The 25919-nt window shown below is 43.9% G+C and overlaps 1 protein-coding gene across 4 annotated transcripts in view; it reads right to left on the reverse strand.

Annotated features, from left to right (window-relative positions):
* The window catches only part of LOC106543705 (RCC1 and BTB domain-containing protein 2), a 62593-nt gene that overhangs the window by 18190 nt on the left and 18484 nt on the right, over positions 1–25919 (reverse strand). For 2 of the 4 annotated variants that reach the window (XM_087716643.1, XM_087716641.1), the window contains exons 6-11: positions 23245–23352; positions 18975–19214; positions 14327–14469; positions 9718–9908; positions 6364–6490; positions 5351–5490 (exon numbers count right to left, since the gene is read on the reverse strand). In XM_087716643.1, coding sequence (XP_087572769.1) covers positions 5351–5490; positions 6364–6490; positions 9718–9908; positions 14327–14469; positions 18975–19214; positions 23245–23352 — 949 coding nt within the window. Of the gene's footprint in view, positions 1–519; positions 784–5350; positions 5491–6363; positions 6491–9717; positions 9909–14326; positions 14470–18974; positions 19215–23244; positions 23353–25919 lie in introns of those variants that run through there. The other 2 variants (XM_014059768.2, XM_087716644.1) reach the window with 2 other exon arrangements.

Below are 25919 nucleotides of genomic sequence, written 5' to 3' on the forward strand. Positions count from 1 at the left end.
TCCTTTTGTTATTATCCAGAACCTTTTTGATCTTCTGAAACCAGCTCAACAGCCTAGATATCCAGCAAGCGCTGAATTGCCTTACTCATGAGCTTCCATTTGACCTGGTTCCTAGAAGAGGAGAAGAGCCGAAAACAAGTCAGGGGATGAGAGAGGAACTCTAAACGTAACCCAAACTTGATAGTCTGAAGGACCCACTCATCAGTAATGATGAAGTCCCAGCGATCTGCAAATATGGCAAGGCTGCTACCTATGGGGTGATCCAAGCTGGAGTCACTTACTTCTGCGGTAGGGACGGCTGCCTCCCCACAAAAGGGCCACTTATTAGGCTGCTGGTACCTAGTCCTGTCCTATAGCACTGCCTGTCCCCCTAACTAGGGTATCTGGAAGAGGAATACCTCTGCTTTTGGAAGTCCTGATCGGGAGGTTGATAGGAAGGCCTCCTCTGGTAGGGAACCGATCGTTGCTCAGAATGCGTAGGGAGGACCTTGTGATTATTTTTATCCTCTACTAAAATAGGATCCAGTAAAGCGGCAAACAGCTTCTTGCCGGAATATTCAGTCCCCGCCAGGTTCCACTTGGATCGGACATCCGCCTGCCATCCACACAGCCATAGAAGTCGCCTAGAGGCCACTGACGAGGAGAGAGCCCTTGAGGCATATTTGACCGCGTTGAGCGTGGCATCCGCCAAAAACTGGGTAGCCATCGTGAGCTTGATATCTTGCAGGAGCCGCAACTCCGACGACGCCCTCTCTTTCATGAGTCAGCCAAAGAAGAGTAGTCCTGTTAAAGAAGGAAGCAGCGGCCGCTGCATTGATTGCCCAGGTTGCAGCCTGGAAGGTTGCGTAGGGTCAATTGCACCTTGAGGTTGTTGGCAATGTCACCCGCCACGAGGGTGAAGAAGATGCCAGTGTGGCCACAGGAGCATCCACCATAGGCATCTGCAAAGCTTGGGAAAAACTGGCCTCAAGGTTATAAAAATGACATTAATCCCCCCCCCCCCCCCAGTGGGAAAACCCTAGGTTTGACCCATTAATTCTTGAGCACCTCAAGAAACATCAATGGAGTTGGAATTTCCTTCTCCATCTGCGGCTTGTGGAAAGGCCCTTAGGCCTACTATTCGCTGAAGAAGCAGCATTGAGAAATCAAGGATGGGAAAAAGTTCACACAAGTCCAATCAGAAGAGCAAGCAAAAACAGTACTCTAATGGGCCAAGACTGAGGTTAAACTGGAACCAGGCAGAGGAAGTAGAGGGGAATGGCTTCAACTTTAACCTCAGTCTCTGGGCAGATTGGATGTGAGAATAACCATCAGTGACTCCTCCCACAAACTACTCCGGAGAATGACGACAATCCACAAATGTGGAAAAAAATTAGCGAAGCAGCAAAACAAGAGAACATTACATTATTATGTATTCAATCATCTTATTGCCTAAATTGATCATTGTACATTTACAAGCTCAGACAGATTGTGTACAACAGAGTAGATGGGGCACCAATTAAGTTTCTGTCGCAGGGATCTCTAAGTATCAGCTCAAAAAGGGACAGAATGAGTCAAGAGTTGGAAAAGCTTATAATTAATGGCTTCTCTGTTAAATATAACACAAAATATGAATCCTTAATCCTTCATATTACAATTTACTTCTGGGTTTATAACAAAGCTAAAACAAATCCATTATCTATGCAAAGAAAGGCAGAGAGAGAGAGCAGAAGCAAAGAAGACTGAAGTGTGTGAGCAAACAAAAGGGGGTTGTGGAAGGAGTAGAGAAGATTTCAGTTGGAGCCTTGATAGAATATTAGCTAGGTAACTTTGTTCAAGGAGTTCTCAGGAACAGCTCTAAAATGCAAAATGGTTTTCTTCAGACAAATTTTTGAAATTTAATACATGTGCAGTAATTACAAGTGCAGTAATTAATAGGACTGGGGGGGGGGGGAGACACATTTTGTACCTGATTTTATTTTTAACAAAAGTCAACAACAACGCTATGAGCAACTGACTAGGGTTGTGATGGCGAACCTATGGCACATGTGTCCGAAGTGGCAGACAGAGCCATGTTGTGTGACACTCATGGTTTCACCCGTTCCTCTTCCAGGTTTCTGGCATGCATGCACATGCAACGACCAGCTGGCCTTTGTGCATGCATCAGTGCCAGAAATTGGAAGAGCTGGTCTTGCTTTCTCGCAGGAGCATGCATGCTGGCCAGCTGATTGTTGCATACGCATGTGCACCAGTATCCGGAAGACTAGCTGGCCAGCACAGATGTGCATTCCAAAAACTGGAACTTCATTTTATTTGTGCGCGTGCCCCCTGGGCAGCTCCTCTTCTGGATTGCAGGCCAGATGAGCACGCGCCTAGAAATCTGGAGAAGTCTGTGCATCACTCATTTCAAAATCAGCACTGCTGGAGCTCAACTCCAAAAAGATCCAAATGACTATCCACAAGATTCTGAGCATGAGTCCTGATTCTTGATTTCTCAGAGGTTTTTGATACCAGCAATCATGGTATCCCTTTGGGTTGTCTGAAGGGGCTGGGAACAGAAGGCATCGATCTTCAGTGGATCTTTTGCTTCTTTCATGGTTGGTTACAAGTGCTAGTAGGTGAGAAACCCCCATCCTTTGTGATGTGGTATGCCACAGGACCTGACTCTTTCCACTCCTATTTAACATCTATAGGAACTACTGAGTGATTTGTCAGCTCAGGGTTAAGCTTGGAACCACTTTTCATCAGTACATTTCTGCCTTGGGCCATCCAAAACACTTTACTGATGCCTGGAGGTCATTATACATGTGGAGAGGGAGGAATCAGCTTCAGGTTTGGCTCAAACCTGACAAGACCGTATAGTTTTAGCCCCCCCCCCCCCCCCAGTCTGTCTTTTCCACCATAGAGTGGCTTCTTTGCTTTTGAGTTAAAGAGACCATCACAATCAGAGAGATTCTGTCTTTTTTTGTATTAAATATTGGGAAAAGTTGAAATTTGCTTCACGTTTTTAGCAAATGGCGTATCTGGTCTCTTTTCCCTCTTTTGCAAATAATAGAAATTGGAAAGAAAATTCTTCCTCATTCTCCCTTTTCTGACTGCCAACTTAACAGTGATTTCCTAATTAAATGGAAAGACAGTTCAACATTGGAGCTGTTCTTGTGGAGTTCTGTGCTCTGGAATTTATTTATTTTTAAAAAATAAAATTTTCTAAGCTACAATTCTTACAGCAACAAAAAACTCCCAAGACAGATTTCAACAGAAATAGTTTCAACTCAGCAAAAATGTTAAAATGGTTTTAAGGAAAACTAATATATTAGTTAAACTGCCCTTTTTGACACCTATGACAGCTTCATGTGAATGAGCTGCTTCTGTTTTAACTTTTCTTATTCAGTACCTTGTCTGCCTACCAATTATATTATGGTAAAATCTCAATTTAACAGACTAATTGAGGAACGTCTGTTATTGAGAAAAATTTGATGAGTCCAAGAGTGAGGATTTACATCATTTGCATAATGATATAAATTCATTTCTGAATTCATTTGTATCATTTCTGCCGTAATTGGTTCTACTCCAATTAAAATCTACTATATCAACGTCTGGTAAAATAAGATTTCACTAAATTACATACATATAGAATTGCTAAGTAGTCTGCATTTAATTTGCTCTTCTACTGTTTCTTTTGCGGACAATTGTCAGGTGATTTTTTTTGTCGTTCCGGTGGGAAATAAGGAATTTTCCGTATACAAAGGTAAGATGATATTATCTTGGACAATAACAGCTTACCTTCAATGAAGGTTAACAGTAGCAAGGCTTAATTTTAATTTAGTGCCCATGCCTGAATTTTTTGCTGTTAAAGCAATTGCTTTTTTCAAGGTGAGACAGAAGAGAGAAAAGGCTGTAATGAATACTTTCAATTCTCACACGTACTCCCCAAACAATACACAGTCAAATAGCTTGACAGCCAACAGAGATTACTGAATTCCTAACTATGCTGTTACTATTAATTAAAACAAAAGTTGCAACAAAGGACAACTAAGCTATTTAAATCTATATACTGTATTTTTCAGAGCATAAGAGACACCTTTTTACCCCCCCAAAAGAGGGTGAAAATCTGGCTGCGCCTTATACTCTGAATGTAGCCACGCCCACCTGGTCCACGTGTCGGATTTTTGGGTGGTTCCACACAGCAGGGATCCTCACTTCCACATGGAGTCTGATTCCCAAAGTGGCCCAGGGAATTGCATTGAAAGCCTTTTGAAGGCCCCCTCAGGAGCCCCCAAGTGCTTGCCGTCTCTCTGACACCTGCATGGCCAGTTCCAGGTGGCAGAGATCGCAGTAACAGCGTTTTGGGGTGGCAACGAACCAATCTCAGGAGCTTGATTGTATCCAATTCCAGGTTTTTAACTTCCCAATCTAGCGCCCTTAGAAAAGCCTTTGTGAAAAGGAGACTGTTCCTTTACTCTTCCTCCACTCCCATCTCCAATCTGCCTGGATCTATCATTCAACAAAGAGATATGGTAGCTAGGAGCCTGGCACCTGCTTTTGCACTGAGACTAAGGAAGCAGGGTTGCGAAGAGGGCTGTGAACAAGCCCGGTTATTCAAGCCTGGCCTTGCCAGGTCATATTCTTTGGACTTCCCTTTTGCCGCTCAGGCACCACCACAAGGAACTGTTAATCCAAGTGGAAGAGATCCCCACCCCTCCTCGCCCAATGGGCTGTTCTCGGTCGAGTGTAGTAGCGGCCGTTCAGTAGCCCCCATGTGTCTTTCTTTCCTCACTGAAGAGAAAAAGTGAGCTGACTGCCACTCCTTGGGCCAAGCAGCTCTGTGTGGTCGCTGGTCAGAGGGAAGGAGAAAAAAAAATAAAGTGCAGAGAGATATGTTTAGTCCTGCCTTGCCACGGGGAGGGGTAGAGAAAAGCAGATTTGAGATCGATAAAAGCCTTACCCTTTAGGATGATTGAGCCCCTACATATTGTGCTTTTGCCCTCCCCAGCCCCCAGAAGCACTTTGCAGGCCCTCTGAAAACTGAGGCATGCAGAGAGTTTGGGAGGCCTGCAGAGTGCTCCTGGGAGCCGGGGAGGGCAAAAACTTTTTTAAAAAAAATCTCTTCAAAATCTTGGTGCGTCTTATACTCCGGTGTGTCTTATACTCCGAAAAATACGGTATATATATTCTACATATTTATGATATATAGTATTAGAATTCAGCAATATAATGCTTTTTCTTATAATTTATTGCACAACTTGTTATACCAGTCTGTTTATTTTCCTTCATCATTAACAAAATACTTTCTCTAATACTACAAGATGTGAAAATATATGCAGACACACTTAGCTGGTAACATTAATTTAAGCTCTTTTGTTCTAATTACCTATGGCATGTTCAGGAGGGAGACTGATGCTATCTGTATAAAGATACTCCAAAAATGCTCGATAAACAGGATATGAGAATTCATTTATTTCTATGATTTCCTCAGTACCATTGTTCAGAACTGAATGAAAATGTTCACACCTGGGCACAAAAGGGAAACAATTATAACATCAGCACTAACAACTTGATTCCTGCCATGTAACAGAAAACCTGAAAGGTTAACATGAAAATGATGTGGGAAAGATGAACCCATGCAAATGTAACATGTATTAAGAGGGACTGAGCAATTTCTTTTCATATTACTTGTATTTTTAGAATTGACAGTCTTTTGTGCCTTACTGCTATGCTAATCTGGTTTTGAAATGAATTATATACCTTGTAGAGACTTATTTCCATTTTTGACAATGTAGTAGTCAGCACTGTATTTTGCTGATCATGATCATTTAATGAAAAACATATCAAACTCTGGCTGAATAGGAATAAGATACATAGTGGGGAGCTAGAAAGAGAAGATCTTTCACTTGAAGATACACATGCTGTATATAAGTTGAAGATAAAGACAATAAGCATGAAGGCAATTTTTAATTTTTTTAAATTGCCTCTTCTCCATGGAATCTTACTAAGTTATTTATTTTAAGCTGCTTGTAGAAGAGTTGTTGTCTGCACATCTATACTTTGCATTTTCTCAGCAGTGCATTATTAATGCAGCCACATCTCCACATATGTGGCTGCCTCATGGCCCTTTATAATATACTGAACTTACAAGTCTTTCCAAATTGTAACTGCGCCATTCTTTTAAAAAGTGATATGTTTACTGCAATTATACATCATTTCAATGGCTTTCATAAGTCTGTGCAAAGATGCCAACTGTTATAGAAAGCTATGAAAGCTCATATTAGTAATGAAGTTTAGTATCAGATACACATTTTAATAGTACTGGAAAATGTTTATGTATATGGGCAAAAAACCCAGGGAAGATAATGAAAATATTGGAGAGGACTGATAATTTCATACCTAATTTTGAGGAGTACTTTATGAACATAAATGTATTTTCCATCTACTTGAAACCTCAAATCAGCATTATCTGGGTTGTCAAATTCCTTCTTTATTGATTGAGCTATTGTTAAGTGATCATCAGGTTCTGAAACGAAAATATTACAAATATTTTTCAGTAATACTTTCTATTTAAATCTCTTTCATAGTACCTAAAAACAAGAAAATAATGGAAATCAAACATTTTTCATTACACAAATAAAATCACTACAAAACCTGGATATAAACAAAGCAACAAGAGAAGAGCATATTTTTTATATATTTTTCTCTACAGAATATATTTGAATGTATGGTATCAGAATCATTCAGGAATAATGAGCGAGTGATTCATTTTTTGACAAAGTGACTAAATTAGTGGACCAGCAAAATTCATCAGATTTAAAGACACTAAACTGGCAGAAATAGCTAACACCAAAGAAGATAGACTCGATCCAGATGGATCTCGACAGACTTGAACACTGAGCCGTAACAAAATGAAATTTGAATTTGAATTTACTTTATTTGTATGCCGCCCTTTTCCCTGAGGGGACTCAGGGCGGCTCACAATTCAAAGGGGGGGGGGAAACAAACGAGTTACAGGACATAGAGACCATACACAGCTAAAAACACAACAATCATACCATTCGGAGTGGGGCTGTAAGTCTTTAGCCCCAGGCCTGTCGGAACAGCCAGGTTTTAAGGGCTATGCAGAAGGCCTGGAGGGTGGTGAGGGTACGAATCTCCACGAGGAGTTCGTTCCACAGGGTCGGAGCAGCCACAGAGAAGGCCCTCCTCCGGGTAGTCGCCAGTCGACACTGGGCGGCTGATGGAATTCGGAGGAGGCCTAGTCTGTGGGATCTTATTGGTCTAGTGGAGGTAATTGGCAGCAGGCGGTCTCTCAAGTAACCAGATCCAATACCATGAAGGGCTTTGTAGGTGACAACTAGCACCTTGAAGCAAATCCAGAGACCAACAGGCAGCCAGTGCAGCTCGCGGAGGATAGGTGTTACGTGGGTGAAACGAGGCGCACCCACGATCGCTTGCGCGGCTGCATTCTGGACAAGCTGAAGTCGCCGAAATACTCTGCAAGGGCAGCCCCATGTAGAGCACGTTGCAGTACTCCAGCCTAGAGGTCACAAGGGCACGAGTGACTGTTGTGAGAGCCTCCCGGTTCAGGTAGGGACGCAAGTGGTGCACCAGGCGAACCTGGGCAAATGCCCCCCTGGTCACAGCTGATAAATGGTGTTCAAAAGTCAGCTGTGGATCCAGGAGGACTCCCAAGTTGCGGACCCTATCTGAGGGGCGTACGATTTGACCCCCCAGCCTGAGAGATGGAACACTTGGCCAATTAGTAGGAGGGAAGCACAGCAGCCACTCGGTCTTATCTGGATTGAGAACAAGCTTGTTAACCCCCATCCAGACCCTAACAGCCTCCAGGCCCTGGCTCATCACGTCCATCGCTTCATTGAGTTGGCACGGGGCGGACAGATACAGCTGTGTATCGTCCGCATACTGGTGGTATTTTATCCCGTGCCGTCGAATGATCTCACCCAGCGGTTTCATGTAGATATTAAAGAGGAGGGGGCACAGGACCGAACCCTGCGGCACCCCATATGTTAGGGGCCTAGGGGTCGATCTCTTTCCTCCGACTAACACCAACTGCGACCTGTCCGAGAGGTAAGAGGAGAACCACCGTAAGACAGTGCCTCCCACCCCCACCTCCCGCAGTCGTCGCAGAAGGATACCATGGTCGATGGTATCGAAAGCCGCAGAGAGGTCAAGGAGTACTAGGATGGAGGCATGACCTCCATCCCTGGCTCTCCAGAGATCATCGATCAACACGACCAAAGCGGTTTCCTGTAGCCAGGCCTGAAGCCAGACTGGAAGGGATCTAGATAACTGGTTTCCTCCAAGGACCGCTGGAGCTGAAAGGCCACCACCTTCTCAACAACCTTCCCCACAAAGGGGAGGTTGGAGACTGGATGATAGTTGTTTAGGACGGCTGGATCCAAAGATGGTTTCTTCAGGAGGGGTCTCACCACCGCCGCCTTTAATGCGGGGGGAAAGACCCCCTCCCGACAACCGCAACAACCGCCTGGATCCAGCCCCATGTCAAAGGACAAGGATACTTTAGCAGACCAAACAGTACAATTGCTTATATTCCAGAGCAAAAAGCTGTTAGATGAGTACTCTGTGTTTGAGTCCATGTCAATTCAGCCCAAATCATTAGTTATATATGGAAGGACAAAGAAGATATTTAAAAAGTGGTAAAATATCTGCATAATCTTCTAGTAATACACATTGTTGCATGTAACTGATAAAAGTCTATTTTCTTAAAATTATTTGTTAAAAGACTCCTCCTCTATGGACTTTAAATGTCAAAGGCTTTGCCTCTCAGGTAAATGTATCTATTTCTCTCACTCTCTCTCATGTACTCACTCACCCACCCATTTGGTGAACTTTAAAAATGTGCTTTCTAACAATGTTTTGCCGGCTTCTTCACATCAACTTGGTTCAGAAGTTTCTACTACAAAATTAAACCAATGTGGATCTAAGCAATACAGGTAAAAGCGTCCTTGAGGGTTTTTCATGGCAATTCCTATTCTCTGCATGCTGGCATGAAATTTCCTAAAGTAATACGAACCAAAAACTTCAAATTCTAACCCTAATCCACGTAAAGCCATAATACTTTTCAATTGGAAATTTCAGATAATCTTTCTTTTAAATTCCATTTAAAGATTCTAGTGAAACAACAAAATGAGTGGTGTTTTATAAATTCATTCTTCTGGGGTCACCCCATTTGACTCTTGATAACCAACTTTTTGACTCCCAATGCATTTGATGTTTACTGTTATGTCTTCTGCAGCAGGGGTCCCCTACTGCAGGGCAGTGGACCAGTACTCGTCTGTGGACCCTGGTAACTGGGCCACACAAGCAGCAGGCGAATGTGCAAAGTTTCATTTGCACAAGTGTGTGCCAAACCACCCCCCTCCCCCACTACTACTGCTGTTGCCTATCCATGGAGCCAGAAAGGTTGGGGACCACTGCTACAAAATACCAGACTGAAAGAAATGTCAAAAGTCCAGAATAGGTGGTTGTTCCTTACTGTCATTATAGCACACATGCAACGAAAAAGAAAAATGGGAAACACACAAAAGAGTTCTATCTTTAGTCTCGGATGCACTACTGATAGCCAAAAAGAATGTGACTTTTTCCTCCAAATCATGATTCAAACTCTTTTAAGGACTGCACTTAAAATACGGTAACTTATACATCTTCAAGATCTAATTCAGATTCAGGAATGAAAGCCTTTAAAAAAGTTAATTTGAAGCTCACCTACTGAAAGGAGACGCCAAGTCACTGCAGGAGTAGCAAAACAAGCAAACACGTCATCAGTGCAGCAGAAGTGGGTGAGGAATGGAAGAAGGACGAACTGTCCCCGGCACTGACCCCACATATATACATCGCCACCCTGGGTTTTAGCAGCAGAGGTGTGAGAAGAGTGACATGCTGCAATCTCTACAATTCTAAATTTGAAAAGCAAAAAAATAATTTTTCAGAAGTGTTATACTTCTTAATAAGAACTTGCACTATAGGCTACCTATTGTACTTCACAAAGTTCAACATGATTCTGAGCAATTCAGTTTTGTTCTCTATCTGCCAGAGATACAGCTTGGCAAGAGAAAGCAACTTTTTAAGGTGCCAACTATGATACGTGTAAATTCATCCTTAATATAAAATCCAAACTGTTAATGCAAACTGCAAACTGGTTTCTAATTGTATCTTCTCTCAAAATCACTATATCACATCATTCCGCTTTCTGGCACACCTGCATTAGAAAAGACCTCAATCTTTATATCTGTTATTAATCATCAGTGAGAAACATATAAATTTACCTATTAGGCACTTAAGCCTAGCTGAAGTTTATTTAAAACCTATCACCTGTATTATGTAGGTATCATGAGAGCTTCCTTCCCTGATTCAAATACAGAGGGATACCTAACAATTCACCAAAATAGTCTTTTTCTGCTATAATGCGGCTTCTGACTATTTCAAATAATTCTCATGGCAGATTCTGATAGGGCATCTGAATTTGGCAAAAACACTGCATAACATTCTCAAGAATGATCTAAAATTCAGTTCAATGTCTCTCTGATGGTAATCAATTTGCAATGCTGGTTGAGTAGCTCTGAAATTCTTAAGGAAAGTTATTTCTTTCATGTTTTGTTTTTAATTTTTGAAATTATAACAGTAAAGATTCTATATTTATCTGTGGACAAGGGTTGTAATCCAAAAACTTTTTTGCCATAATAAATTTATTATTTTTAGACGCCAGTTGGTGATGTTTGTTGCAATAGATCAATATAGATAACTTTGGAAATAAAAACAATATGTGCCTACTTATTCTAAACAATTTTAACATTAATTGAAAAACTTTTAAAATCTTAATGTTGTGTACCGTATGTATATATTATATGTGTCAGTGGTGGGCTCCGGGAAGTAAGACCTGGTAGGGCCGTACCGGTACTAGGCGGCAGCAACGACCACTGTACCGGTACGGTGGCACATTTGGCCCACCCACGTTCCATTGCTGTTCCATCCCATCCCATTGCTGTTTATAATGTGACCGGCCAATTGCGCACGTACAGCTGAGAAGCTGGGTGTCACAGGGCGGTGGCATGCGCATGCATGCATAGCGTGCATGCCCGAATAGGATGCCCGGCCTCATGCGCAGTGTAACGGCTGCAACAGAGTTCGGAACCCACCACTGATATGTGTGTATGTGTGTGTGTGTGTGTGCGCGTGTATGATGGTCTTGTTGTATTTGGGTCTTTCCCCATGTAAGATTGAGATTGTCTTGGCAATGTTTCGGTGAGGTCCCACTGGCCATTTTTAGGCTAGGGTTTTCGGCTTTGTGTTTGTGCGAGTAAGGCATGGTCGGAGCTGTCGTCTTTCTATAAATCTTGGTGGGGGTGTGTGGAGTGCTGGCTTTGTCGCTGTAAGTGGGTTGATTGGCTGTGTAGTTGCATCCTGATTGGTAGATGGAGTTGATGTTTGTAGATTGGTCGGCTGTTTCGTATAATCCTGTGTGGCTGAGGTGCTGGCTGTGTGTCCATTGTTCTTTTGTGTTGTAACGACCTGGGTGGTGGGTGGGGTTTGTTGGTTGACTAGGGCTGGTTTCCAGATATCTGGTAGGCGGAATGTATCGTCACGTTTATTCATGTTGTGGGGGTGTTTCTCTATTTCAATGGCTTCCATAATTATTTTCTTGTTGAAGTGTTCTGTTTTGGAGATTAATTTGGTTCCTTCAAAATCAATTTCATGTCCTGTTGCTTTAAGGTGCTGGAAAAGGGAGGAAGTTTTTTCTTTTTTTCTGACTGCGTTCTTGTGTTCCGCGATGTGTGCATTTATTCTCTTATTAGTTTGTCCAATGTATGTGGCACGGCCATGCAAAATCTGCCCTGATATGAAACAGCCGACCAATCTACAAACATCAACTCCATCTACCAATCAGGATGCAACTACACAGCCAATCAACCCACTTACAGCAACAAAGCCAACACTCTACACCCCCCCACCAAGACTTTATAGAAAGATGACAGTTCCAACCACGCCTTACTCGCACAAGCACGAAGCCGAAAATGGCAGCCTGAAGATGGCGAGTGGGACCTCGCCGAAACGTTGCCAAGACAATCTCAATCTTACACGGGAAAAGACCCAAATACAAAACCAGCATACCTACATCTGTGAAAATAGATAGATAGATAGATAGATAGATAGATAGATAGATAGATAGATGATAGATATAGATAGAGATAGATAGATAGATAGATAGATAGATAGATAGATAGATAAAGAGAGAGAACATCATCTAGAAATTCTCAGTTTAGAAATCGAAAAAATAAATAAATAAATAAATAAATAAATAAATAAATAAATAAATAAATATAAGATACTGCATATGTTTAAACGTATCTCTCCAATGCAATAAGCATTCTACATGTACAATTTTTTGTAGATTAATGATCACTTGGTCAGCAAACATTTGAACTTACAATGGTGCTGAATTAGTAGAACAGGTAGTCCTTGATTTATTCATTTAATGGAAGTTTAAAGTTATTACAGCCTTGAAAAAGGGGACTTCTCACCCATCCTCAAAGTTACGACCAAAGTAGTACCATCCCCATGGTCAAATGGTTGCAATTCAGGCACTTGCAAACAGCTTACATTTATGATGGCTCCAGTGTTTTTCACATGGTTGCAATCTGCAACCTTGCTAGCCATCTTCTGACAGAGTAAGTTAATTGGGGAAACTAAATTCATTTAATGACCTTGTGACTCATTTGGCAATTGTTATCACTTAGCAACCAAAATTCAAGACCTTATTATGAACATAATTTGAGTACTATCTGTTATGAGCGGTCCTCAAAGTTCTGGCCATCACAGCTCCCTCCAATTAACAACCTTCCCTACTGGCTTCCCACAAGCAAAGCCAATGGTGAAACCTGCAGGAAGTCAGAAGTAATGGTCATGTGAGGTCCTTGCTTACGGAAATCCATAATGATTTCCTTTATAATGGTAATCATCACTAAGCAGAATAGCCATGTGAGGTCATTCTTTACAACTGCCTTGCTTTAGTGACAGAAATTCCACTTCCAATTACCACTGATAAGCAAGAATGACTTTTATTGGAAGACATTACAGGCAGTCCAGGACTTACAACAGTTCATGATTGTTCAAAGTAAAGACAGAGCTGAAAAACATGACCAACAACCAGTTGTTGTACTTATGACCATGATAGTGTCCCTCGTAGGCCAGTTGTGTACATGGCAACTGGCATGTAGTTATAATGGTTGCAACATCTCAGTATCCTGTGATCACCAACTGACCTTCCTAGGGTGCTTTTGACAAGTAAAATAAATGAGCAAGCTGGATTTACTTGATGACCATAGCAAGAAAGGTTGTAAAATTGGGGTACAACTCACATAATGACCATATTACTTAGCAATAGAAGTTTCAATCCCAATTGTGGTCATAGGTCAGGGACTACCTATATGATCTCATTCAAGGCAAAATACCAAGCTGAAATAAAATTTGTTAACTGTCAATATTATAAGATATTAAAACAAAGAAAAAATGTTTTTGGTCAATATGCTTAGAGATTTTTTTTTCAACTTCAGAAAATGCCTTTGCTTTATGCCTAACCAACTAACTCTTATTTTAGAACTTATAGAGAACTTAGAACAACTTCATTGTCACTTTAAATGTACACGAATTGGCATATATTAAAATGACATTTTGTTGCATGTAGCTCTCAAAGGGTCATTTCCAATATACAGTAAATAAACATGACAAAATAAACATGCCAAGTAAAAACAATGGGGAAATCAGATTCACTTAACAACCATCTTAGTAATTTAACAACTGCAGTGATTCACTTAACAAATGTGGCAAGAAGAGTCATAAAATGGGACAAAACTCACTTAACAAATTTCTCACTTAGCAACATAAATTATATTCTCAATTGTGGTTGTAAATCAAGGACTATTTGTATTTTATTTACTACAATTTGTATTGCCTATTTTTATCTTAATCTTTTTTATTAACAAATTGAGATAGCTTTGTTTTGGAATCATATCTGTGGGATAAAAGCAGAGAATATAACCTTGTATATAAATAATTACTAATTCACAAGAATTAGTAATTGGTTCTGCAAAGCAGTTGGGAAGCATAGAAAATTATCAGAAAATATAACTTAACACCTAATGGCCATTTTTGTCTTCTAGAAGTTCTTTTATGTGATTGTAGCTGTCTTAGAATCAGAAAGACAAAGAATTCAGTAACAAGAGTTTTTTCTTAGATCCTTATCTAATAATGTTTAAAGCTAAAAACATTGTTACAGCCTAAAACTCGCCCGATAGAGTCAAGATGAACAGAACTGTACCTGTCTTGATGTACTGTCACTAGCACAGGGTACGACTGGTTACTCCTATTACCAGTTCCCAACTGGCCATAAGAATTGGCTCCCCAGGCATAGATATGGCCTTCATCTGTTAACACTAGTGTATGTGCATAGCCACAGGCAATCTAGAAAAGAAGAAGAATTACGTATTTTTATTCAGAAATTATGTTGTTTTCCTGATTCCCTGAAAAGATGGGGGAAAACCTCCGCATTTCTTTTAACGTAAGCATTTTTTGAAAAACAAAATTAAAAATATAGTTGAATCGTTTTCAAAAAAGTTGCTCAAAAGAGCTGTGCCTAAGTGTGAGGTACACTGAACTCCATGTCTCAAAAGCAGATGGGCAGATAATAAAACATGTAGGCTGATTCATTAACCTTACTTAAGCGAGATTAACCATCCTCCCTAACTCTCAAACTTTGGACATCTTCTTGATGAATTTCAGAGTGTGATGTTCCCATAATGCTGGGGAAGATGCAATAAAGAGGTGCCAAACGGTCAATATCTAGGCAAAGAATGAAATCAAGAATTATGAGGAAGAGCGGGAATTAGGAGGCAATTAATCTACCAAATATTTGTGTCAGCTTTGTTCTTTCTAGACGACCTATAGACATCAGTCCTTGACTTACAACCACAATTGGGACTCGGGACTTCCATTGTTAAGCAAAATGGGGTGTTGGTTCTTACCTGATATGCCCCTTCTCGAGGCAGGTGGAGCCAGCAGTCATGCATGGGTTAACTCAGTCAGTAACTAATAGAACTGAGTGTACCAAAGTGATATCATCGCCTCAGGGGAGTGTCTTCCCGCTTTTGTGACAAAGGAGATAAGTAGGCTGTTGTGCATTAGTTGACTGCTTTCAATCCTCCCAAAAATCAACCTAGCTCCATAATGCCCACCGTCACTAGGCCAGGAACCAAGGGTGGGGATGACTGCTGTCTCTACTTGCCTCGAGAAGGGGCATATCAGGTAAGAACCAACGTCCCATTCTCCAACATTGGTGAAGACAGCGGTGATGCATGGGATGTACCAGAGCTGGGTGTGTCCCTGGATGGGAATGAGACTGGGCTAGGAGCTTGAAGAAGGGAGAACTTGTTGGAGGACTCGCCGTCCGAATGCCGCATCCGCTGATGCGTATCTGTCCATCTTATAATGGTGGATAAAGGAATTGGGGGTCGCCCAGGTGGCTGCCTTGCAGATCTCTTCCACGGAGGCCTGCCTTGTCCACGCTGCTGATGTTGCCGCGCTGCGTGTGGAATGCATCGTGATGTTGGATGGAGGAGAGAGGTGGTCTGCCACGTAAGCCCTAGTTATAGTAGACTGGATCCAACGCCCAACCATAGATGGCGAAGCCTTCAGACTCTTATTTGTGGGATGGAAAGAGACGAAGAGCGCCTCAGTGCGTCAGAAGACGGCCGTCTTGGCAATATAGATCTTAAGAGCCCTTCTGACGTCTAACTTGTGCCATTTGCGCTCGAGACTGTGAGAGGGATTAGGGCAAAAGTTCGGTAGGTGAGGGACCGATGAAAAGCCAAATTGACCTTTGGGACAAAGGTGGGATCAAGCCAAAGGACCACACTGTCTGAGTGAAAGGTACACAGGTTGGAACGAATGGAAAGAGCTGCCAATTCTGAGATGCATCGTGCCAACGTGATAGCCACGAGGAAGGTTGTCTTCAATGTGAGGTGATGCAGGGAGGCTGACCTGAGAGGCTCGAAGGGTGGTCCAGTGAGAGACCCTGGTGAGATCCCATGAGGGGAAGCGGTGGATGACAGGATGGCAGAAGTTACACGCACCCTTAATGAAGCACCATGCATGAGGGTGCAAGGAGAGAGGCTCATTTCGGTGAAGAGAGAGAACCGAGGACAGAGCCGAAACCTGCCTCCGCAAGGTGTTAGGCATAAGTCCTTTGTTGAGTCCCTGTTGTAGGAACTCCAAAACCTGGGGGACCGAAGCCTCCAAGGGAGAGACAACTTTAGAGAGGCAGCACGTGCTGAAAGTTTACCATGTTGATTCGTAGTTTCTATTAGTGGCTGAGCGTCGGGAAGCCTGAATGGTTTGGATTACAGTCTCAGAAAGGTTAGCTGCCCTCAAGACCTCCCGCTCAGCCTCCAAGCGGTTAGGTGGAGCCAAGATAGGTCGGGGTGGTGGATGGAACCCTGATGAAGAAGGGACGGTATCAGGGGAAGACGCCACTCTGGCCCCACTGAGAGGTTGATGCGGTCTGCGAACCATGGACGGGGTGGCCAATGGGGGGCGAGCAGAATGAGCTCAGCCTCCTCCTCTATCATTTTCTGAATGAACCTCTGTATCAGGGGGAAGGGAGGGAAGGCCTACAGGAGACCGCAGGTCCCCCTGCACCTCAAGGCATCCTTCTGCGCCTGGTATCGTGTAGCGAGACAGGTACCTGGGCAGCTGCTTGTTGGATGCCGTTGCGAAGAGATGTAGGACCGGGGTCCCGTACCTGGTCGACAGCTGTCGGAAGATACGACGGTTGAGGGTCAACTCTGGAGGGTCGATTGTTGTAGGGCTCAACTAGTCCGCCCTGGAGTTGTTGGAGCCTGAGATGTGTTCGGCATGGAGAGAGAGAAGGTTGACTTCAACCCAGATCCCTAAGTGAAAGACGGACTCCATGAGGGAAACAGCTCTCGTCCCCCACTGGCGGTTGACATGAGCCTTGGCTGTTGTGTTGTCTGTCCGAATGAGCACATGTGTTTTACGAACCAAAGAATGGAACTGAAGGAGAGCTAGATGGATGGCAACTAGCCAATTCATACTGTGGGAAAGGTCACAGTGGGACCAGAGACTCTGAGTTATCTGATCCTCCAGATGAGCGCCCCAACCTGTCAAGCTCGCATCCGTCGTGACTACAAGGCGAGGAGGTTCCCTGAAAAGGGACCCCTGAGAGGTGGCCGGGGAGATCCACCAATCCAGAGAGAGAAGGATCTCTGGAGTCAACTTGACTGTTGCGGGGGAACAGCTGCTGTTGGTCTTTTGGAATGGCAGAAGAAACCATTGAAGGTAACGGCTGTGAAGCTGCGCCCAAGGAACGATGGAGAAGCAAGAGACCATCTTCCCCAGCAGTTGAGACAGCTGGAGAAGAGCTGCCTGCCACTTCCTTTGTACCTCCTGAGACAGAAAGACTGTCCCCTGGGCGGAGTCGATGAGAGCCCCCAAGTGAACTAGACAAGAGGTGGGGTTCAGGTGGCTTTTCTCCTGATTGATGGAGAACCCCACCTCCTGAAGTACCTGCAAGGTGTCTTACAGATCCCGCAGGGCCTGGGTGCGTGACCTGGACAATAGGAGGATGTCGTCCAGATAACAAAAGATCCGAATGGGTCTGGCACAGAGGAGAGCTGCTACAACTAACAGGATCTTGGTGAAGACCCTTGGGGCTGATAAAGCCTGAAGGGAAGGGCTCGATACTGGAAGTGACAGCCCACATAGACGAATCGGAGAAACCGTCTTTGTTGCTTATAAATGGGTACATGGAGGTAAGCCTCCATGAGGTCCACTGAAGTTAGGAGATTGTGTCTGCGCACACTCTCTAGAATTGACAAGAGAGAGTGCATTTTGAACTTCCTGTACCTGATGAACCGATTCAAGAATTTGAGATCGAGGATCACTCTCCAGGCCCCCGAAGACTTCGGCATGATAAAGAGACGAAAGTAGAACCCCTGTCCCACCTGGCCTGGAGGCACAGGTTGAATGGCCTGTATGAGGAGCAAGTGATGGATGGCCTGCTCCACTAGGAATCTCTTTTGAGGATCCCTGGAAATGGGCCCCGGGCAATGTGGTTCGGAGGGCTGGAGCGCAAATCCAAGAGAAGGCCGAATCTGATCGTGGACTTGACCCACGCGTCATTGGTGATGTAATCCTAACGATCTGCGAAGGTCGACAGCCGACCCCCTATGGGGAGATCCTCCAGGCAGTCACTTCTGCCTCTTGTAGGATCGGTTGGTATTGTCCATGAATGACTTTCTGGGCTGGAATCTCTGGCTGTTTCTGCCTGATCTGTTGGTAAAGGAGGGGCCCTGTCAGGGAGGAGCCTGACGCTGTGGACGGGAGTTGGAGGAACCCCTGTCCTGACCCCGAAAGGGCTGTCTGCAATAGAAGGATTGACTGCGGCCCTCCTGTTTCTTAGTGGCTGGCTGCAAGACTTTCCACTTATCATTGGACTCCACCAATAGGGGGTCCAATGGGGCTCCAAAGAGAATGGATTAAGAATAGGGAGATGAGGCAAGCCTCCACTTGGCCCGGGCTTCCGCCTGCCACTGCTTTAGCCAAAGCAGACGACGGGTAGAAATGGAGGATGCTGTGGCCTTGGATGCAAACCTGGCTGCGTCCAAGGAAGCATCTGCTATGTATTCTAGGGCCACTTTTATTTTATTAATGTCCCTGAAAGCCCTGGAATCCCTAGCCTGAAGCCTAGCCTGGAGTTGCCTCAGCCATAAGAGGGCAGAGCGACTAAAGGAGGCAGAGGTACCCGCCCTAATGGCCCAAGCCGAGGCCTGGTGACTCTTGACTAGCGTTTGCTCTATTCTCTTGTCCTCGGGGCGAAGAGCCTCCTCAGGACCTGCTGAGGCTACGTTGGGGGAAGAAAGGCCAATTATAGGTAAGTTGACAGAAGGTACCGCCAAGGCCTTGGTGAGTTCTGGTCCCACATTGTACAGGCGCTTATCCAAGCTATTGGGGAGAGGACCTGTACGTGGTGATGCCCACTGGTTCTGGATCACGTCTATGAAGAGTCTGGGGGACAGAATCACTTCCTTTTCGACCTTAGGCTGGATGAAGAGGGGATCAGTAGTGTCTGTCTTGTCTGCTTCTGTTCCTTGAGGTGCTTTAGGAGAAGGGATGCCAGCGATTCTTTTGACCTTAAAAAGGAGAGAACGAAATACAGTAGGTTTGAACAAACAGACAAATGCAGGTGGGTCAGGTGGAAGCCCCTTTTCTTTTGAGAGATCTGACTTTCTTGACGGGTGTTCTTCTTCGCCAAAAACCGAAGGCTGGTTGGAAGTGCCAGGGAGCTCATGTGATGACGAAGCCGAGAGATCCCCATCCCTGCGTCTGGAACCAGAGGAAGAAGCAGACTTGCGTGGGGTAGAGTGGTTATGTTTAAGAGCTGCTGCTACACCGCATTCAATGGCCACAGAAATTATGTCTGCCATACCTGGCGAGTAAGAGCGGCAGCAGGGGGGGGGAGATGAAACCTCCCCGATAGAGGGGTTCCTCATCCGGAGTGATGCTCCTGCCACCCTCAGATTCATCCCCACTGCAGGCGAAGTCATCTGGGCCCCTGGCCTCCTCCGGCTGAATGATGGACGCTGCAGGAGTGAGATCATCCTCCGACTCAGAGGACAAGTCAGGCAGAGGACTGGTCTGAGAAGACCTTTGTGTCAGGCCTGCAGTTATATCCCTTTTAGAATCTTTGGCCTGCCACAATCTCTCTTATTTCATTATGCTGTTTCATTAGTGTAGTAGTTGGGAGGGGGGAATAGAAAGGAGTAGAATTATGGAATGTGTTGTTGTCATTCTTTCTAGAAGCCAAGGTCATCTTTTGTCTCCGCACCTCTGCACCTGACTGGAACCAGCTGGGTGGAGATGCCAGCGTGGCCGAAGAAGATTGGACCATGTGATGGATTTATGGGTGTGGGGATAAGATCATGAACTTTTAACTGGGTGGAATTCCAGGAAGTTTTTTAGATTTGGGATTCCACAGATGTACCAAGATGTCTGACTTATTAAATTGGAACTTTAAGGATAGTTTTGCCTTGGACCCTGATTTAATTCTGCATGATACTTGGAACGCTAACATTTTGGGCCTGAAATAGATGGGATTCAGTGTGGTTAGCCTTGGCCTTGGTCTTGCAGAGAGGAGCGTGGGTGCTACCACTGTTCCCTCTAAGGTGCGCGGCTGCGTGGCCGCGCACGTGGCAAGAAACCCCCGCGCAGCAGTTTCTAACTGCCGCGCAGAGATTTCTATCAAAGCAAACGTGGGGAAGTCCTTTGCAGGCGGCTAGAACTGGCCGCCCGCAAAGGACTTCCCCAGACTGGGAGAGATATTAAAAAAAACGGCGGTCCTTCTAGCTCGCTTTGTTGCTTGGTTTGCTGCAGCCCTGGGGAGCCATGGAGAGGGCGAGTCAGAGGCAGCCCAGCACCTGGCGTCCCCCCCCGCCTCGGCGGCACCAAGATGGCTCTCCTGGACGCCCGACCTGCCGGTATCTCCCCCCCCCCGCTTTCCGCCTTCCGGAAGCCCATCGCTTTGGGCGCTTCAGGCTCTTTTCTTTCCTCCCATCCCTTGCCCTGCTTTCTGCTCGAACGGAATATCTGCTGCTGCCTCCTCCTCCCCCAACAGCACTGCCGGATTTGCTGCCCAACGCTGCGGCTGAGGTGAAGCCGCCAAAGCTCCCGCCAGCACCCCTGCTTAGGTGAGGTGTTCCGAGCGGAGGGGGAGGCACTGCCGCCGCTGCCATGGGCGGGGGCGCCTGCAGGAGCTTTGGCGGCTTCACCTCGGCTGCAGCGCTGGGCAGCAAATGTGGTGGTCCTCTTGGAAGAGGAGGGGGAGGCGGCAGGAGTTATTCTGGTGGGGGGGAGGCTCGTCGGCATCTTCAGCGGCAGCCCTGCCCCCTGTGAAAAAACCCGAAGATGGAGCAGATCCACGCAGATGACGTCGCCGCAACATGACTGGAGGAGGAATTCTGGGAGTTGAAGTCCACAGTCTTAAGCTGTCAGGTTTGAAGATCCCTGTGTTTTTTTTCCCTAAAGGGTAACTTATGGGTGCAAGGATCTTGTAACTTGACAGCTTTAAGACTTGCATGCTTCACTGCCAGAGTTTCTGAGCCAACATGATTGGAGGAGGAATTCTGGGAGTTGAAATCCACAAGTCTTAAAGCTGTCAGGTTTGAAGACCCCAGAGGTTTTTTTTCTAAAGGGTTAGGGGTGCGAGGGTGTTGTAACAATAGCTTTAAGATTTGCGTGCTTCAAAAGCTAGACTTTCTGAGCCAACATTTTGGTTGCTAAGCAGGACCGTTGTTAAGTGATACTGATATTATATAACACTTTTAATTAAGCGGGTACCTTGAATAAACATAACTTTGAGTTTCAAATAATACTGATTTCGTTATTGTCTTAGGTGACATCTGTTAAAAAAATTCAGGTGCTCAGGCATGAAAATGTACCGCTCAAACACTATACTTTTCCGCTCACACTGAAAAAAAATTAGAGGGAACATTGGGTGCTACTATCCTTGGCCTGTGGCTTGGTATTACCCCTCTGTGACTCACTGGGGGCCTTGGGAGAGGGCTCCGTGGTGGATGCTTCTGGGGCCGGCTTGGGCTTGCAGGTCCCAGCAGAAGGCGTCTCGTTGGTGGATAAAGGCATTTGTGGCTCGGGGCAGGAGAAGAGGCCATAGCCCATACTCACGACTCGTTGAACTTCAAATTGGCCGCTGGAGATTTTCATGCCAAAATAAAATGGCCACCGAGGCTACAGAGCCTATGGGCCAGGCGCCATGAGGTAGCCAAGACCGCAAGGTGAGGGCGACGAAGGCCCTGCGAGGAGTCTGCGGAGGCTGAGAGGACCAGTGGCGGCGTTCTGATGGGGTGGGAGCGCTGAGGAGTGGCGGTGGCATGCAGCGGCGCTTCCTGGCGGCTTCTCTGGGCTGCTGGCAGTTGTTGGCGGCTTTTGGCAGCAGCTGGAGTGGCTGTGGCGTGAGGGGAGCTGCATAGCCCAGGAGAGGTAGCACTTCTGGTTTGCTCGTAGGACCATTTTTTGCCCTCCAGACCGTGAAAAAAAGCCCTACAAGCAAACCAGAAGTCTGTTCCTGAACTTCTGGTTTGCCTGTAGGGCTGGTTTTTCATGCTCTGGAGGCCGAAAAACGGCCACAAAATGCCTTCATGCCTTAACAAATGACACCTGTGGCACGCGTGCCATAGGTTCAACATCACAGGGCTATGGCAATTCCTGCAGCCTGAAACAGCTGATTATCGGGAGGCCCGTGCTTAAACTGAAATTGAAAGTGAAACTTGCTGTTTGCTGCAAGGCAAATTGCTGGGAGGCAGAGGCAGATTTTTTATCTTCTAATCAGGCTAAACTGTAACAGGCTGTTTGCTGTTTGCTGCAAGGAGGTAAGTCAATAACTATAAATGCCAATAGACTGTTCAAATTGTTAGACTCATTTTTTAAAGACTGCTTTATTATTGTTCTAGACAACTTAACAAAATGAATATGCTTTTTAAAATAAATACTTGATCTGAAGAGGCCCAATGCTATTGTATCTTCTTTTAAATAGCAGAGAATAATGTGTATTTCCAAAAAGCCACATCAATTTTAACAGTATCTGTAAAAGTATAGTCTGAAATGTAACACCACAAACAGTGTATATCTTCTGTACTGTTTGCTATTTGCTGCAAGAAGGCAAATTACTGTGAGGCAGAGGCAGATTTCTCCCCCTGTTTTCCTACCCAAAAACTAGGTGCGTCTTATACTTTGGAGCGTCTTATACTCTAAAAAATACGGTATTTATAAAAATAATAAAAGTGAGACAAAACAAACAAACAAATATGAAAGAGTGACCTTGAGCTAATCTTGCCTTCCAACTCTTTAAGATTCTTATTTTCGCAAGCACTAGACAACTCATTATTGACAATATCACTTTGTTCATGGCAGCTGTTTTCAGTTCATAAGAAGTCTAACTGAATTTTACTTATACTTTCTATTTATCTCAATATTTAAAATGGCTAGTATCAGTTAAAATATGAAATAAAGATGCAAAATATAAAAATAGTAGTGATGAAAATAATATTTAAATTATTTACAATTTGCTATTAGTTTGTAACTAGTGTTTTGGATGTACCAGAAATCCCAGTAATTAGCAGTTAGGATCTGAAGATGCAGAAAACATACCCTTTGCACGTGGATGCCTTGTAAAGCTGCTATTCTGCATGGTATCGACAGATTGTCATCATGGCCTAATCCAAGCTGACCATTACCATTATAACCCCAAACATAAACCTAAAAGGGAGATAAATCTAGTTAGTATGTGGGCATATATGCCACATAAGCAATATATATGTGCATACACACACACACACAAACACACACACAGATAATTCAATAGAATTGATCTGTAAATTAGAGTAATTTTATGTACGATTTTACCCTACATATTTTACTCTTCATTTATGTAAAACAGTAACAATATTGTCTTCTATGGAGATGTTAAAATACCTGAGATCAAGTTAGCATTAAAACACCTGTCCTTTCTTAACCAGGGGATGATAAATTGTCTCATGCTCAGGGAAATCTCAACTGATTCCAAGGTGGCAAACAGCTTGAATAATTTTATCTTTAAATACTCCCTTTCAACTCCAACACTGCATCAGTGAAAATGGCAGCTTGATAGTTTTTCTTGATTTCCCTTCCCATTATCTCTTGTGTCCTTCAGATAAGAGTGATGGGCCATGAGAATCTTAGGAAAAGCGGTGTCATTTGTCAATTACTCTTTTAAAAAACAAACAAACCCACAAGGAAGAACATAAAGGCAATCATAGCATAATAAAATACATAAATATATAAGTCAATAGCTGTTTAAAAGCTCCAGATAGCAAATTATCTTTGCTAGCTTCCCTAAGAACAGTCTATCTTTAAAGGAGGCAGCCCATGTCTACAAACTACTTTGGTCTTCATGATGTTCAGAGGACAGGAGCTCATGAAAATCTCAATGAGAAGTTTGAGTCAGAAGAATAAAATTGCTGCATGACTGCAAGACCTCTTTTAAGTTTAAGAAAGTATTAAACTGAATGATGAATTAGTGGGATCTAACTTGAAACTAATTCAACATCTCTAACATCTGTATAAGTGCATTTAATAAACAATTTACTGTATTTTACACTGGTTGTCATCAAGCAAAGGCTCCCTGCCATACATTCAACAACTGAGACAGGAAGTCAGACAGACATGTAAGCAAGCATTAGTTTTCAAGAAGCACAGTGGAAGGATGAACCAAGACTATTCAAAACTATTTGTCCCATATACTCAATATGGTAAATAAAACCTGTAATATATCTATTTAATTTCCAGTCCACAACAACTTTTAGCTAATTATTCAGAACGTAACCTTCATTATTTCTATTGAATTATAACAAAATAAATGCTAACACTATCTCAATTAAAACCATCTTTCCAATTTAATATACAGATTTAGCAGCACAAAGTACATTCTCTTTATACTAATTCTTGGAAACTGCAATGATAAGGTTAAAACTTCCTAGCTGAAATCCAAAGAGACTCATGAAAGTTCAGGTATGTGTCGCAACCTAAAGGTCACTAGCCTACATTACACAACAAGGAGAAAAATAAGGGAGGGGGGAGGAGAGGTATTGTCCAAATGAGTTAGATAAAGGCATCTGATTTATTCTGCATTCTGGGAGTCCTTGAATAACAATGGCAATTAGGATTGCTGTTGCGATATGGTTTTAAGCGTGACAGCAAACCAAGCAATCCCTGTTGCTACTGCAACCCAAGACAAGTTCTAGGCTACATAAACAGAGGGATAGAATCAAGATCACGTGAAGTGTTAATACCACTTTTGAATGCCTTGGCCTGAGTCTCTTGAGAGTGGGCGGCATACAAACCCAATAAATGGTAAGGCCACACTTGAAATACTGCATTCAGTTTTGGTCACCACGATGTAGAAAAGATGTGGAGACTCTAGAAAGAGTGCAGAGAAGAGCATCAAAGATAATTAGGGGACTGGAGACTAAAACATATGAGGAACGATTGCAGGAACTGGAGATGTATAGTTTAATGAAAAGAAAGACTAGGGGAGACATGATAGCAGTGTTCCAATATCTCACAGGTTGCCACAAAGAAGAGGGAGTCAAACTATTCTCCAAGGCACCTGTGGGTAGAACAAGAAGCAATGAGTGGAAACTAATCAAGGAGAGAAGCAACTTAGAACTGAGGAGAAATTTCCTGACAGAGCAATTAATCAGTGGAACAGCTTGCCTCTAAAAATTGTGAATGTCCCAACACTAGAAGTCTTTAAGAAGATGTTGGATAGCCATATGTCTGGAATGGTATAGGGTTTCCTGCCTAGGCAGCGGGTTGGACTAGAAGACCTCTAAGATGCCTTCCAACTCTGCTATTGTATTAAGTGATTAAAGGGAAAGCAGAGGGAATATGGGGGTACCATAGGCAGGATGGAGAAGGCTCTGGGATGCATGGCACAGTTTGTGTGTGAGTTAGTGAAGAGAATGCTAAGGTCTGGCATCAGCACAGGAAGGAGGTTGCAGTGAGGGAAAGTGGGTGCATTGAATGCATGTGTGGAAAGTAATGAGGTGAAGGAGGGCACAGTGCATGTGTGAGAGTGCAGAAACGCCAGGAGGAGAAGAACAGTCTTGCTCCAATGACTTGTGACCTTCCCCAATACCTTCCCCATTGACTTTGATTGTGGGAAAGCAGCATGCAAATGACAACCACATGATCATGGGGTGCTGTAATCAGTCCTGAGAGTTAATTGCCAATTGCCTAAATTTTGTTTACATAACCATGTAGCTGCTAAAATGGCCAGGACTTTT

The sequence above is a fragment of the Thamnophis sirtalis genome, unplaced genomic scaffold, assembly GCF_051295495.1.
Source record: "Thamnophis sirtalis isolate CommonGarterSnake01/CBP01778 unplaced genomic scaffold, rThaSir2_p1.2 scaffold_5, whole genome shotgun sequence".
Taxonomy (NCBI): Eukaryota; Metazoa; Chordata; class Lepidosauria; order Squamata; family Natricidae; genus Thamnophis; species Thamnophis sirtalis.